Here is a 16,998-nt window from a genome sequence, read left to right on the forward strand (position 1 = left end):
GAGAAATTCATCATCCACTGTTAGTTAATATACAGGCGAACCAAATGACCTTTTAATTTTCTACTACGGGCAAAGCCGTGCGGTTACCGCTCGTAGTGTTATAAAGCCGGTTCCGAAACTGCTTGCACAAACAAAACTAGTGCCATTCGGGCGTGGAAAATCCTCATCTCAGTGTTTTCTCGTCCCTGTATCCACAAAAAGTAACGTTGAAAAATGCCATAACATCGAAGAAGGTAATTAGTCCGATATTCATTGACGCTCCGGCTACAAGAGTGAAGTATTAGGAATTGCTGGAGCGTCACTTTGGCATTGAAGCTACTACTGGTTCTTGCTAAAACTTCTTATAGAGGTTCTAGTTCTTGCAGGGTGGGACTTGTCCCCAGAGAACTGCTGATGTCTTCACGTGGCTCGAAACGACGTTTATTCTACATGATTTGATTGCATTAATTGCAGAGAAATTCATAGGACGCGGGAGAGAGTGCCACTCCGCCCTCTTCATACAGACCGAACCTAAATCAATGCGACTTTTTTCTTATGGGGTTACACCAACAATAGAATTTTTACGCAACCCACTGATTCAATGAACGACCTGGAATTAGCCACGATGCAGTAGTTGGTCTCGACACACTCCAACAAGTTATAGAGTTTCAGAAAAGGTTTTATAGCGCTATAGTCGGGGATGGTAGACATTTGGAGCGTCTTATATATTAAATGTCATTCATATCTTTATTCAATAAAATAGGTTTCGTGTATTCTTGTCGTTTGTCTTTTTTCTCCAACGAGCGTTTACTTTCTATCATGCTTTTTCGACCACCCTGTCTATATTAAGCCAAATGATACCGAAAAATATTCCGGATGGAACACAGCCTGTAATCTCTATCGAAAAATAATTTTGACATAAGAACTTCTTTCGGGCACAGTTTGGCAAAAAAAAAAAAAAAGCTTAAAACCGCCGTCAACGTACAATAAAATTTCGTATTAAAAACAGAGTTTAGTTCTTACTTGGTCTCCAGGTATCTAGGTAGTTCGGAATCGAGGGCTGAGAGCGGGAAAAGCTCCATGCTGAGGGGCACCCCTTTCCCGTTGTTAACGAGCTGCGTCTGCTCGGGGAATTCTTCCACCAACTCCATGAGAGATTCCATGGTGTTGGGTACCCCCTTGATGGGCACAGTCGCGTAGTAGTTGATTTCCAACGAGGACGAGTCCTTGAGGTCCTCTTGAAGGCGAGAGAAGTTACCTGGAAAAGGGTTAGAGCTATCGAGTGTTGCCAGAATATTAAACTGGTTGATACATTTATTTTGCATAAAAGACGATGTGTTTGACTCTTGTACATCCATATACAAATCTAGACATACTCAACATCGAATCTTCGCTAAATTTAACACGGAGGTACTTCGAAGCTTAAGTTGTTCACTTGGGGGAGGAGGGGTTAAAAATTAAAAAAAAAAATCTTTAGCGTTCTAAATTTAACTACCTAAAGTTATGAAATAGCACCTTTCTACATAAACGACGTTACGTATCATTTGGAATTTTTTATCATGTTAAAGCCTATAAACAAATTGCACACGATGAAAATTTGTCAGGATTCGAAGATAATAAATTAGAACAAACATTTGAAAAATTGTCTCCTATTAAACGTAATTGAAAAGGTTCAATTCAGAACTCAATTCTACTACTACCACAGAATCCATGCAATAAAACTAATAAATGGTACTACATTATAATATAATCATATAAAGCAGCGTACATAGACTTCGATACCCCCCCCCCCCCCCAAGATTTATAAGTGTTCCCTCCCCATGAGATTTTTTTCAATTTAAAAAGTGTTATTTTTCACAACGAGCTCCCTCATACTTTTTACGTCCTCTCCCTGCCCGTGGGAGTGTGAAGGTGCTATGTACGCTAATACATATTGCCCATTGCTTAATAGATTAAGTGTCAAAACCAAAAACCAAACCCGGTGGCGCAACAGCCTAAAAGGGTCAAGACTTATTGCGCTCATCTCAGTTTTCCTGAGCAAGGGCTCCAGGGTGCAAGGCAGATGTTCCAGCTAGGTGATCAGCCGAAGACGGAACCACCAGGGTTTAGTTCCCAAGCACGTTTGGCACTCATTTTAATGACCCACAGAAGGGCTGAACCGGCCGTGCCCAACCCGGGAACTGAATTCAGGCCTGCAGCATAGAAGCACAAAGCGCTACCACTGAGCCACAAAACTTCACATTATAAGTCATGTAATTAGAAATTAATGAGAATGATGCATTTTTTTCGTACTTATATTGATAAAATTCATCCTCTTAATTGTCTTAGAGAAATGTAATACTAAGAAATATCCGGTAACCCCAGATAATACGCAAATTAAGATAATAAGTTGTTCGACTTTATGATTATACTAGTAACATTTCTTAAATGCAAAACAATGGTAAAAGTATTGGCTGAACAAAAGTTGCCCAAAAAGTTTTTGCGTGTAATAGATACTTAAGAAGTATTGTTCACCAAAAAATTCCGATGAATTAGTTATAGGTCACAGCTTCGAGAGCCTTCAGTCAAAGTCATGTGCTGCAATATCTAAATGATGCTATTTGCAATGCAACTTAAAAAAAAAAAATTCTAGATATTTTATAGGGATTTCTTCTGGATTTACCTTCGATGCCTAGTCCGAACGATCCTGAATCTGCTTGAAGGTTTGCCTGGACTTTTGCCCGGATCATTTCCCTGTCTGCTGCGTTCTTAGCTGTGAAGCGAAGTGAAGCAACCATATCTCCACCATAAGTGATACTTCGAACATAGTGAGTCCCGATGTCCTGTAAGTCTAAGATTTTCCATCCAGGACGAGGCTCAGCTCTAGATGGCAAAGTCAACGTCTCCTGCAAGTGAATTAGACGAATTCCAGAAATTTTACGGCAAATTTTAACAAACAAGTAATGCTTATTCATATGAGAATTGAAGGAATCACACTTGAGACGAATGGTGCCAATGCACCATCAAATTATATTTCTCAGTTTCAATTGAAATCAATTAGAGTTTTGTAATCTTAATAAGAAAACCCAAGTTCGCAGCAAAATGCTTTGTTCAATTACTAAGAATGAAATAGTACATTATGAGTACAACATCAACTTTTAGAAAAGTGGATGAGCAAAACATATTTGGAAACGGAGGTTTTTACACAAAGTATATATTAAGTACATTAAATAAAAAATACCGCAGAAACATACAAACTAGTGTTGCGAATAAAAGCTTACTTTCAATAAATATAGAATGACAATTGATGAAGAAATACTTCTTAATGAGAATATTAGCACTGTTAATCTTGTCAAAGTAAGTTATATTGCTATTTGTATACACAATTTTATTAAAAATATTGTGAGTAAAAACGCGCTTTAAAGTAGGAGCTGTATATGCACGGGGTTTGACACAAGATGTTTTGATGTTGCAAAATATCGGGTACCACCAGCTCTCTTACTTCATATTTTTTAATACATATTTCAGTCTTGTTAAGCACTTGCGCTACAGCATCTGTTTCAAAGAGTCATTTTTCGTGAAAGAGATTGCCCAAATGACAAACAATGCAAAATCTAACGAATACAGTCGAAGCCCGACTTACGTGAGGGATGCGTTCCAAGACTATTCGCGTAAATCGAAATTTCGCGCTGTAGAAAAATGTATGTATACAATTTTTTAGAGACATACCAAAATCTTTTAGGCACTTATAAACACCCCCTCAATTGTATATTACCGTTTCTTACATTAAGAACTCAACTTTTACTGTAGGTATTTGAAAAATGGAAAAAAAAGCTGTTTTATTTTACATGAAATACTTTAAGGTGCACAAAATGAATGATTAGTGGAAGGGAAAGACCTAAATAAAACAACACGGTACACACAGTATGTAATAAGAATAAAATTCTGCACTATAATCAGGGCTCCCAACACATTTTAGCTTCAGAAAAGGGTAAAAGAGGACCATTTTCAATCAAAAAGGGGACTAAAGAGGACCAGTTAGGATCAAAAAGAGGACCTTGGGAGGACCACTCAGAGTTAAATCCATGGAAGCACCAAAAGGCAAATTAGTTGCCAGCTGCTAAATTCGTGAAGATAATTCGTTAATTAACTATAATAATGAGAGATACAATTCGTTTATCACCTGTGAAACTGATCTCTTTATCCATTGATAGAGTGCATAACATTGGGGGGGGGGGGCACTTAGTTCAGCATTTAAAGCAGCCTCTTTAGAACTAAATAGGCATAATGATACATTTTGACTTGAACCAGGGATGCTGGTAGTCTCACTAAAGGATAGGTGATGCTGCTCAGCATCTTTAATTAGTTTTAAATTATTTTTATGTTTTTCTGTCTTTTAATGCTTCTTAATATAGTGTTATCACACACCAAACAAAAAACTTTATTCTCTTGTTGTTTTCCCCAGTCTTTAATTTTGTTCCCATTGTCATCAGTTTCATCTAACTATTTGTTGAGAAATTTGCACTTCCTCATGACTTACACTGAAATCTAAAAAATATTGTTTTGATTTTCAACAAAGTTACAACTGAGTTTATAGTAAAATTATTTTATATTTTAAATTTAATCTCTTATCACAGGGTTCATACCCTTTAGGGAGAAAAAAATTTAAGCACTTTTCAAGAGTAAAAAAATATTTTTCAAGTTACTACCCTAAATTTGCACTATATACATGCAGATTTCATTTAATGCTAACATATAAATAAAAGAAAGTAATATAAAAAGTATAGGAAAACAAACTGCTTTTTCTACAAGAGACACTTTGATAAAAGATCTACTGTATTGAAAGTTTTCCTAAAAATGTCTGAAATACTTAATCACAAAGAGAAGCAGATCACATGAGGCTTAGTTTTGCAATTTTCATATTCAAAGTATATTTTCAAGAATCATAAAACTTAGATTTAAAAAAAAACTCCATGATTGCAAGACCATCAGTGCTTTGAACTTTTATGGGGGGGGGGGACTAATTCCCCTCTTTAGCAGGCATCATGACAATGAAAAAAAATGTACAAAAATTCACCTTTATAAAATTTTATAATTCAACTTTGTTTTAAATACAAACACTAAGTTAAAATGTTATGCACTCAATTGTTTACATTTAATATCCCCCCCCTATAAAAACAGTAATAACCGAAAGTAAGCTAATAATAATTAAAATTAAGTTTGCAAGTTAAGGTTGAAAAACTAAAAATTTGAATTTGAAAAAATATATCAATTTTTTTAATTATTTAAATAAAAATTAAAAGGAGTTAATCTAATGCAGCATGTCAAAACAACTTCAAATTGCCAAATATATAAAAATATTTACTAGATGCAAAACGATTGAAAGCTCAGATAAGCAAATTTTCACGAACCAAGTTCAATTTTGGCATATTTCCCATAAAATTAATTTGTTTATTTTCTACTAAATTAAACATAAGACATGCTAATCTCAGATAGCAAGTGGGAAAATAACAATCGATTGGGCAAAATATTTTAATATTTTCATGATGCAAAAAGATTGAAATTTCAAACACTAAAACTCATTTTTCGCGAAGTCCGAGTAAGTTCAATGTTGCCATGATTTCCAAAATAATTACTTTGTTAATTATTGAAATTAAACGAAAAATAAGTTAATCTAAAATAGTATACGTCAAAATAACTTCCTATTGTCATAAACATCAAAATATTTACAAGATGCAAAAGGATTGAAATTTCCAACGCGAGAAGCAGTTTTCCGCGAAGTTCGAGTAAGTTCAATGTTGTCATGGTTTCCAAACTAATTCCTTCGTTAATTATTGAAATTAAATGAGAAATAAGCTAATGTAAGGTAGCACATGTCAAAATAACTTCCAATTGTAAAAAACATCAAAATATTTACAAGATGCAAAAGGATTGAAACCTCAAACACGAAAGCAATTTTTCGCGATACTGCATATCGAACCTACGTTGAGAAAATTGCACTGATGAAATATTTTCAAAAGAATTACAAGCAAAAGTATGCTTTAGATTGCTTGTAATGATTTTTAAAAGAATTCAAGCAATAAAGATACTTTTTATACTTTTTCAAGGCTTTCAAGCACTTGGAAAATAAACTTTTTTTTTTCATGAACTTTTCAAGGCGTAAAATTTACGAGCATATGCACCTGTAAAAAAAAATGGCGCATACGCCACGAGATTACTTCCGAATTTATTTGCAAAAGGGGTGGTTCATAGCAGCGTTACTATTACAGTCAACGCCTGACATAAGTCCCAAGGGACCGGCTAAAACGTTCCGAGTTATGGGAAGTTTCCACAACAGTCTCAAGAGCTTGGGGTCCAATGAAAACTTTGAGATAAAGGAATATTCGAGTTTCGAGATGGGAAAGTTCGTTCGTTATTGCAATCGTAAGGCTGAAATTCCGAGAAATATCGGTAGCACCCTGCTTCGCGATTCGACGTCATAACTAATCCCAAAACCTCTTTTTTATGAATTTCCATGCTGCAGCGGTTGAAGAAGGAGTAATGACGTTAATCTAAAGCGAAATAATACGGGAAAGTCAGGTTAAGGCGCCGCGGACGCGTGTTTGGGTGTACAGTATCTTTTAACACAATGGAAAACTTTTAAAATCTGATATTTAAGTAAAAACAATATAAAAGCGGACTAATCGGACCAAAATGTTAAAAAGCGGTCTAAAACGGACTTAACCCGAAAAAGCGGACTTTGGCGGGAAAAGCGGACCATTTGGGAGCCCTGTATAATAGTACTGTACAGTAGATGCAGTAATAATATTTATGAGTTAAAAAATCAAGATGATGATGATTTATGCCCCATTATCAGATCGTTATCTAATACCATTTTAAATACGCTTGCTCCGTTTTTTCCTTTATAACGTTTCCATTTATAGTAACAACCACCTTACTTATCTATTCAATCCATAATACAAGAGCAGCTTCCATTTTCATAATATTTACTTTACTTAGACATTACTCTGCAGGCTTCAATATTGAAACTAAGTTCTGAACTTTTACGGATTTCGTGCTACCGTCGACGTTCTGTAGTTGTTCAAGCATATCGAGAATCTTAACACTTTTTTTTTGTCAGAAACTTTCTTTTTCATCCCATCTTCACAAATTTTAGATGAAACTGCACACTAAGATGGCATTATATTTCATCAACTTTTGTATTTTGAATGTAAAAAAGATAAATGAAAGATAATGAGTGGTTATTTGATGCACTAAGCCCGATGTGTAATCTAATTTGGTGTGAGAACTTTCGCTGTCAGTGATGCTAAAGGGATGTAATAATATTCCCGAAATCAGTATTTAGTAACCAATAACGAAGCCGATACTTTCTTCGAAAACAATTAGTGTTCTAGACTCCAAATTCGCGTTAGCTATAAACTCTATACTCGTGAAAAATTCGCGTTATAGCCATTTCGCGTAAGTCAAATCGCGTTGTAGCGGGAGTCGACTGTATAATAATTGCTTTCCATTTCTGGATGTCCTCGTTTCTCGAACTGAGTCTGTCTTTGAAACTACGGTTTATCGCAAACCTTTTGCTGTTTCCTTAACCCCACATAGATTATCGTCTCACCCTCCTAATCAAAAATATTCAGCTTTCAACACATTTGTCTATCGTGCAATGAATATTTGTTCTTCACCTGAGCTTTTTAATGCGGAACTTAACTATGTCAGAGCTGTGGCTGTTGATAGAAACTATCCGTCCACCTTAGTTGATTCCATTTATAAAAAACTTTGCAAAAAATTTCAAAATATTGTTCTTAATAGAACTTTTAACACTAAGAATTTAGTTGTTCTGCCTTTCTTCCCTGGTATTAGTTTTCAGGTTGCTAAGATTCTGAAGCAATTCCAATTCCAAGTGGTGTTTTTTCCCATCAATAGACTTTCGTTCTCTTCTCTTAAAGATTCTATTCACTCACTTAATTGTTGTGGAATCTATAAAATTGTTTGTAATTGCGGACTCGGATACATCGGACACACCCGCCGCACAGTGGTTCAAGGGCGGAAAAAATGCCATTTTTAAGTTTTAAGATAAAAAATATTTCATGCCGTAATTACTTAGCTCTTGAGTTGTAGTAACTTACTTCATTAGAGTTTTTTGAGAAAAAAAATTCGTTTTTACAAAAATAAGCCAAGATTGTTGAACAATTATGTTTTTACTTTTTTCGGACGTACGCTTTATATTTCAGTTTTAATTCATTCGTTCAATAAAAAGGATTAAAATTTAATAAAAGTCATTTCTGATTAGTTTTTCACACTTATAGGATGCATATTACATCGTAGTTAAAAATAAAAAATTCATGAAAGTTGAGAACTACTTGAAATAAAAAAACATAATTTTCTAAAAAGTATATTAAAAAATTATTGTGGTATATACTTTTATCGGCGGCTTCCGGTGGGCTAAAATTTACATATATCAATAGTTTAACCCTCCCTGTAAATAAACAACAACATTTTAGCTGCGACTGCAGTCGTGGCAGATGTTTTGTTAGATTTTCGCTATTTACAAACACCAATATTGTAAGCTAAAAATAAACCGTAACATTATGACGGGGCTAAATTGCTTTTTTTATCAAAGAAATTGGTCATCAAACTTGACATGTCCCAGACTAACGCATGTGACAGTTTCACTACTTTGCGGGAGAGCCTAAAAACGTTTGTTTACTGTTTCCGAAAGTTAGGGATTTTGAAACATTCATCAATAAATATTAAGGATTTTTTTAACAGATTTACGTTGTTATGGCTTAATACGGAGCATTATTCTATATGCAATGAAGCAGTAACCTGAAAATAACAATTTTCGGACCCGTTTAGTATGGCTTTAAAGAAGATATATATGAGAAAGGAATTTTTAAAACTCATACAGAATTCTATGTTAAACTTTAAATAACCATTCTGTTCATAATACAGTGAAATTATAAAATCATCAAACGTTTGAAATTTCTGATTTCCTTTTCGAAATCATTCTAGTATAAAGCTGTTCTCAGTTTGTCAACATTGCCAGAAAGTATTGTTCGAGGGTAAATAAACCTTGTAAATAAACCTTCGTGTGGCATACAACTGATTTAATTTAAATGAGTCATTGAATCCAAAGTAAATACAACATCTTCCAGTATTGAAATACTTTGCAAAGTTTTTTCCTGGTCTTTATGATAAAGAAAATAGTTTTTCACTATTAGTAAGCTCTTAAATGCAGTATGGAAAGCAGAGACGAGTTGTGTTTCCTCGTCTTGTTCATCTTCATTGGCGGCCGAATGGTCCACAGGGTCGGCTACTGGATGAAGTAGTAGCATTTCTGTTTTATTGGAATAACTTTCAACAGAGTGGATTATGTTTGAATATGCACAGAAGGAAATACGTTGCGAAATTTTAAAACATTTTTTTTCCTTTCTTTTTAACTGCCAAGGGAAAACGTAAAATGCGGGAAATTCATAAATAACAAAATTTCCATCCGGGTTAAATTAATATTATTAGTACACGGAAAATCTGGGATCTGATGATAAAAATCGTAAAACGCGGGGGAAACGTTGATTCGGGGGACGTAAAATCGGGGTTTCGCAGTGAATTCGATCAGCCCGCAGGAAGATAAATATTACCATACAACAATTTTAACAATTTTCCATAGCATTTTTTGAGAGTACTAAAAGTTATTAAATTTTTTCCGCTTTTTTGCCGTTTTGAACCACTGTGCGCCGTTCTTTGAAATTTCGCTTAAAAGAGCATCAAAGCTATGTGAAAAAACAACAGCTGAATAAATCCAGTATTGCTCAACACTGATGGGAATTGAATCACTCTTTTCATTTTAACTCTTATCAAATTATCCAAAAATGCCTCCAATTCGTTTGGAATCTTTCCACATCCTGAGGAACCGGTCTAATTTAATTAACGACCTTACTGCATTCCGTATTTTTCTTCTGTGTGTACTCCTTTCTTAAAATTGGTTTAGTTTTTCTATTATTCTTATGTAAACGTCGTACATTTCTCACTTTTATTTTTTCATTTTTTGCTTTCTTATTTCGTTTTGTGATCAACTAATTCCAATCTTTTATCCTTCACTCTGGATTTTTTCCCCGCATTTCTCTCCTTGTTACATTGCTTCCATACGTAGTTTTTCTTGTCGGTAAATTTATTGCTAATTTATTCTGAGTGATTTCATTTTTGGACCATTTGCATTGTTTATGGGTTTTCTTGGAAATTTATTACTTAACGGGTTTTTTCCTGTTGAAATTATATAATAAATTTCGGCTCCAGGTGTTATTTTATCTTTTTCAATTGTTTAATTTCTATTTTTTGGCTTTTATACTATCTCCTGTTCCACCGTGTTGCTTTTCTCGGATGACTTTTCATCCAGAAGCTCAAGTTTATACTTCTTTGCATTGAAAAAGGTGTTCCTTGTAACACCAAAACACGTGTCTGCAGTAATTTGCATTATTTTTTGCTTCATAACGTTGGATAAGTGATTATTTTAATGCGAAATCTGTTAGGATCAACATATTTAAAAATAGTTTAAGAAAATGAGACATAATTTCATTCTACAAAGCATAAACGGTATTTCAACAGATGCATGTAGACGAGCGCCATATTAGAGGAGCAGTCAATTCTTATCACAGCTCACTTTTTCGTTAAAATTTTTTTTTTGGAATCGCTCACAATTTAAAAATTTGTATATCTAGTCAATTTCTATTCTAAAAATTTAGCACCTTATGGCTATTTTCTTTCAACTTTGATTTGCATATTTTATTTGCCTTCATACCTTCGTCAGAAGTTTGGCAGGAAAAAGGTCGTGAGTTTTATACCATACTAGTGGTACCTGCACGGCTTTGCCCGTAATAGAACATTACTAGGTCATTTGGTTCGCCAGAATAAATAGATGATGAATTTCTCGCCAATTTGCTATGTTCATTTTTTCGCCCATGTTGGGGTAATTTGCTCGTCCACGTTATGATAATTTGCTCGTCCACGTTGTGATCATTTGCTCGGTAAAATGTACTTAAAATTGGAATAGAAAAAGAACAAAATCGAATTTTCGAAGCATCGTTTCAAGATGCACACCCCCGTGCTACAAACTAATTTTGAGCCAAATTTCATGAAAATCGGCCGAACGGTCTAGGCGCTATGCGCATCACAAGACATCCAGACATCCCGACGGAGATCCGGACAGAGATTTAGACATTCAGCTTTATTATTAGTAAAGATATCCATCCTAACCAACCGAACTCAGAGAAGCTTTAAAACTAGTTCTCGAAGTAGAAGACATCGTAACGATGTCTGAAACATCCAGGGCGGTCATTCCAAGCTCGTCAGCTTGCGAGATCGAGATTCTCGATCACGTGATCGGTTGTGACGTAGAAATGTCGCAAAGTAGTATTCTAATCTACTGGAACCTAGCCGCAAACTAAGTTCGAGTAGATTAGAGTGCTAGTTTGTGGCATTTCTACATCACAACCAATCACTTGAGCGAGAATCTCGATCTCGCAAGCTGGCGAGCTTGGAATGACCGCCCAGAACTTTAGTAAGGTGAAACACAGATCTCACCGTCTCGTAGTGAACCTTGACCAGAATCTCGACCAAGTTGGAGCGTGAGTACGTTTCCTTCATGTAGTTTCCGAGTCCCTGGATGTTGACAGTTCCAGCCTTGATCTTGAGTGAGAGGTCGCCCGACACGCCCAAGAAATCCCGAGCCTCCCTCGTGTCTGACACCATCTTGTATTGGGCGTCGGTGAAGTGCCGCTCGATCACCTGGAAGTTTGGACCAGTTCTATATATAGATCAGTGTATAAAGCATATGAACTGGGAACCAATTTAACTTTGTGCAATTTTGTCTTTTTGCAATGCTGGGAAATTCTACGGGTAATCGACTGACATTCACAAAGCAAAACAATAAGCATTTTGTGACATTCAACAAAAAATATACTTGATCGAACAAATTGTTTCCCCTTAAAGCTGAATTTAATGAATTCATTACATTCTCAAAATACATTTTGTACGATTTTTAAAAATAGTTAAAAACATGATAGCTAACTGATATTAATGCAACCGGCAAATCAGTAAGTAACTTTGATTTTTATTTTTTTATTTTTAAATTCTGTTTCATTTATTGTTATTACCTAGTTTTGTTTATTTATTTAATTTATTATTATTTATTTTTCATTTATTTATTTATTTATTCATTCATTTATTTTATTTATTTATTTTATTTTTTATTTTATTTTATTTTATTTTATTTATTTATTTATTTATTTTTTTTGAGGGGTGAGTTTTAGAAAAGTTCTGTTTTTAACGATTTTTTTTTCAATCGTTCAAAATGTATTTTGGGAATGTAATTACACAATTAAAAGCAGCTTTAAAAAAGAAAAAGAAAAAAAAAACTTAAACAAGAGGGGGAGAAGATCTTTTAAATAATGCATTATTTTGTGCTGAATGTGTTGCTTTGCTTTGTAAATGTTCGTCAGTTTCCCATGGAATTGGCCCGCTCAATCTGAATACAATAAGACAAATCTTTAACAATATTGTTTTTAAAAAATATCATTAAAATAATTTCTTTCTGTTAATAGCAATAGAGGGAAGTTTTCGATTTTTCAATTTTATTTTTATATGATAGAGTAACGATGTATGAACATCATAGGTGAAAAAAAATTTGCGATACGATAAGTAGTTTTTTTTAATTAATTTTTAAAGTTCAAGCGCTTGTGACGTCAAATGGCACAGGAAGTGACGTTATGCGCTCTTCCGATAGGAGAGAAACCGAAGGACGTGCATCCGACTTCGAAGACGAAACGTAAAAGGCTTATCTCCGCGCATTTAACTCCTCGCGTTTCTGGAACATTAAACCTCTCATTCTCTCGGAAATATTCGAATATCATCATTGATGTTACTTGAGAAAGATTATTTAGATTGTGCTTTAACGAATCCGGCCTCCATAGTGTGTTCATAAGTATTATTGAATTTCTAAAAAATAAAAATATCTGCGCGCTCAAAATGTCCCTAACGAAAACAAGGGATCTTCGGCGGAAGGCTGCCTTTCAGAAGAGCGCACTTTTGCGCGTGGATTTTTAAAAATTCATTAAAAATCAATCACGGTGTTTTAAAATTCGGCGATTGTGAATTTTTTAGTTTTGAGGGTCACTTAACAATATCCAAAAGCCAAAATATGAACATTTAATAGGTTGCAACTTCCCTATTGTGAAGGTTTGTACTTATTTTCTTTTCTGGAATTTGTATATGTTGAAAAAGTGTTGCAAGTTTTGTCAACCGAGTGTGTAGCAACGAGAACTGAGGTTGAACCCTCTTTCTTTCTCTTGCCTATTTGTCGGCAGCGATAGTGGGCCACTTTTGCACTTTTTGGTTGTTTCAATTATAAATAACTTATGAATAGAATTTTATTTTACATGTAAATTATAATACTGAATTTTAGATGTTCCTAAATATCAGTCCTCCTATTTATTCATTTGGCTTCATTTTAGTTAGAGGGGGGAAAAAACTTAAAAAAAAAAAAAAAGCCTTCGAAACGATTAAATATAATTTAGCGTAAACTTTTTTGTAAGTCACACTGATTGCATTTTCTTTAAAAATGTTACAGAAAAAGTACTTTTTGTTCTTTCATTTAATTTCATTTTTAATTAAATTTGTTCATTTATTATTACTATTTCAATTTTTCAAGACTGAGAAGTTTTACAGTGGAGTTAGCTACCCTATTTCTGAAACACTCTGGTGAGGGGGGGGGGGTAGCACCGCTTAACCCTCACCCTTGACGAAGGCCCTGTGTACAAACCAAAATGCTTACACATATGCATACACGTATATGTGTGCTTTGGTGTTAGACGAATTATACGCTTTTTTAAATGTTCGAATTCCAGCCACAATGAAGCCCAATATTAATTGACATCGATTCCAGTTACCACAAAATCAAGCACTAAAAAGAGTATTTATCCCCCCTCCCGTATCCCCCATGTAGTAATTTTCTTTCAGTCATAAAGCTTGACATGTATTTCCATTTCCGCATTTTGTACCTTTCGTGTGGTTAATTCGCGAAAAATAATATAAGAATTTAAAGACAAACCGTTGCTTCGTCAATGGCTGATTGAGGGAAAATGTCGACACCAGGTTTATTCGTCCTCATGTCGTAAGTGCGCCCCAGTAACATGGGGAGCACATAGTAGATGATGGCGGTCATGCCTGGAATGGAATAAAAGAGAATCAGCAGAAAAAAAAAAGAAACAGTCGAATCTATCAAGGTAGGAATAGCTTCACTACCGGAATTCAATGTATGACAGGATCATACGGGGTGGATTAGGTATGTGTTCCAGATCAAGTAGTAGTGGGGCCCTGGCCCTGAAGTTCATGGGGGCTCTCCTCTCTCTCAATATTAGCATGAATACAAATAAAAGTGCTCCAAAAATCTTTTTTTTTAAATTTAAATACAGAATTAACTCTATTTGTAGAAAATGAAATATAATTTTTATGTAATACGAGGCGTGTTTTTAAAGTAAGTTCCGTTTTTATATAAAAAAAGAAACGAGTACATTTAGAGCTAAGTAATTTAGTGCACAAAAATCTACCACCCTTACGCTATTTTTCGACATTGCTCCCGTGATTTTCCAAGCATTTGTCATAGCGTGGTACAGGTTTTTGTATACCTATTCGTACAAAGTTACCGCCCGTTTAGTCAACCATGAGGACTCTTACAGGGCTTTGGCTGTGGCGTTTTTGAACATCCTTTGGTCTGCCCTCACCTCGCTCGCAGCATCTTTCATTTGTTTCGGCATCTAAAGTCTTTCCAAGGTGGTCTGTGGCACAACAGCAATAATGAGCTCAGAGAACATGTTATCCCATGGCTGACTACACAGGCGGCAATTTTCTATGAATAGGTATACAAAAACCTGTACCACGCTATGACAAATGTTTGGAAAATCACAGGAGCAATGTCAAAAAATAGCGTAAGGATGGTAGATTTTTGTGCACTAAATTTCTTTGCTCTATCTGTACTCGTTCTTTTTTTTATATCAAAACGGAACTTACTTTAAAAATACGCCTCGTATTATAAGATATTTTGCAGTGCTTGCCTACTGAATGTTTAATTTAAACCACAAATAACAGACAAATTAAAGAAAAAGAAACAAAATGCATAAAATAAATGGTTTTTCCTCTGTACTTTTATATTTAAACTATCAAGTGTTTGAACCGTTTTGTTGAAAAAAAAAAATGAGTAAAAAGAAAATGTTTTAAGCTGCTTGGTGTCAGAATGCGTATATTTATTACAACTTGATTTATCTAATGCCCGTTGAGCAGTTGTTTTATTAACTATTTTTCCCCCGTACTTGATATTTTGTTCCTTCCGCCATACTCAAAGAATAAAAAGCGTCCTCATATTAAGTGTAAAAAACTAACTACCCATCTAGAACAAACGGGAAATCCCGCTGCAACATCCCCCATATGAAAAAGAATAAAACAATCGAAAGGATATCGTTTGCCCCCCCCCCCCCCCCCCGCCTTCCGATGCAAAATAAAGACATTCTTCAACTAAAATGACTACACACTCTTTAAAAACGAAAAACAATTCTTTGCAATTTGAAATATTTCGCCAAATAAACAAAAAATACAATAAATTACATCACCAGTATCTTTAAAATGTAAACAAACGATCACGCAACTCTATTGTTTATAGCCAAAGTCGCCAAGCTACCACGTTACTGTAATCCAGCCGATAAGTAAGCAAAGCCAACTCCGACCGATTAGAGGCCCGATCTTTTAAACGAAAACTTTTAAAACTTAATGTATTGCCTAATTTGTTCTCTCCACCAAAGATAAAGATCTTCCACGGCACTAATCTTTTGTTTACAGAACTACCCTGTTGTAATTTATCTGAACGAAAATAAAATTTGTTTCGTCTTTAAATGCAATCATCTTTTCCTTTAATAATGTACTGATTAGTTTGATAATCCTTAAAGTATTCTTGACATTGGTGCCAAAACTCAGATGGATTTGAGCCGAGAAACAAATGTTGCTAGGTACGGTACTTTCTGATCATTTGGTTAGGAAAATCTAAAGCACCGATCCGGTCACATGGTTCAACTACGACGACAGAACACACGTTTTGCGTGAACCTTCCAGTACTGTACTTTAAAATATATCACGGGACCTAAAATCGTTCTTTTCAAGAGAAATGAAGGCTTCACTCTCTCTCTCTCTCTACGTTTTATTAGAGCCGCTGTATAGATATATAGGGACCTTACGTTTTATGACATAATCACAGTAGGAAATTTCATTACAAAAAGCAGAGCTGGCTTTCTTATTGTCCTTTGGCAACGTGTAAAATATTTATTTCAGTTCTCACTCAACAATAGGTTAAAATAAATACTAAGCAATTGGGATATATAACCATCCAATGTTTAAATTGATTAATTAATTAACAAAAATGTTTCTGATTCGATCCATCGCGCTTCGAAACCATGCTTGCCACAATTTAATTACACACAAAAAATTTGATGAAAATCGGTCCAGCCGTTTAAAAGCCTTATGGTGACAAACGTCCGCACAGAAGATTTTTATATATTAAGATATTCAAAGCTATGAAAAACAGTAAAATGGATAATAAAACCACTATCGAATAAAATAAGAAATAACAATGTAAAAGCTCATTCCTTTTGCATCGAAAAAAGCGTTCCTTGTAACGCCGAAACACGTGTCTGCAGTAATCTGGAATTTGTGATATTTGACGTTGTTATTTCTTATTTTCCTTTTTTTTTACGCACCAAGGTATTTATTCAACTCATCTATCGAATATTAAAGTTAAGTGGACAAACCTCATGTCTACGAGCGAAGAAATAATGGTCGTTGAGGTACTTAAATTTACAGGAAAGTGCCGTTACCCATCAAGTCACAAACTGTTTAGAGCTCAGTCTGAATCAAAACTGCATTCATCAGTTATTAATCAGGAGCAGCCTGGCCACACAATTTTGAGAAAAATGAGAAATAGCAGCAACGAGGAAAAAAGATATCTGG

The 16,998-nt window shown here is 34.7% G+C and overlaps 1 protein-coding gene across 1 annotated transcript in view; it reads right to left on the reverse strand.

Moving 5' to 3' along the window:
• Window positions 1-16,998, reverse strand: part of LOC129222601 (uncharacterized) — a 62,950-nt gene that overhangs the window by 37,459 nt on the left and 8,493 nt on the right. Inside the window, exons 2-5 of the mRNA XM_054857116.1 lie at window positions 14,057-14,172; window positions 11,533-11,736; window positions 2,642-2,864; window positions 1,003-1,237 (exon numbers count right to left, since the gene is read on the reverse strand). Of these exons, the coding sequence (XP_054713091.1) occupies window positions 1,003-1,237; window positions 2,642-2,864; window positions 11,533-11,736; window positions 14,057-14,170 (776 nt within the window). The 5' untranslated portion in view covers window positions 14,171-14,172. The remainder of the gene's footprint in view (window positions 1-1,002; window positions 1,238-2,641; window positions 2,865-11,532; window positions 11,737-14,056; window positions 14,173-16,998) is intronic.

The sequence above is a fragment of the Uloborus diversus genome, chromosome 5 (genome assembly GCF_026930045.1).
Source record: "Uloborus diversus isolate 005 chromosome 5, Udiv.v.3.1, whole genome shotgun sequence".
Classification (NCBI taxonomy): Eukaryota; Metazoa; Arthropoda; class Arachnida; order Araneae; family Uloboridae; genus Uloborus; species Uloborus diversus.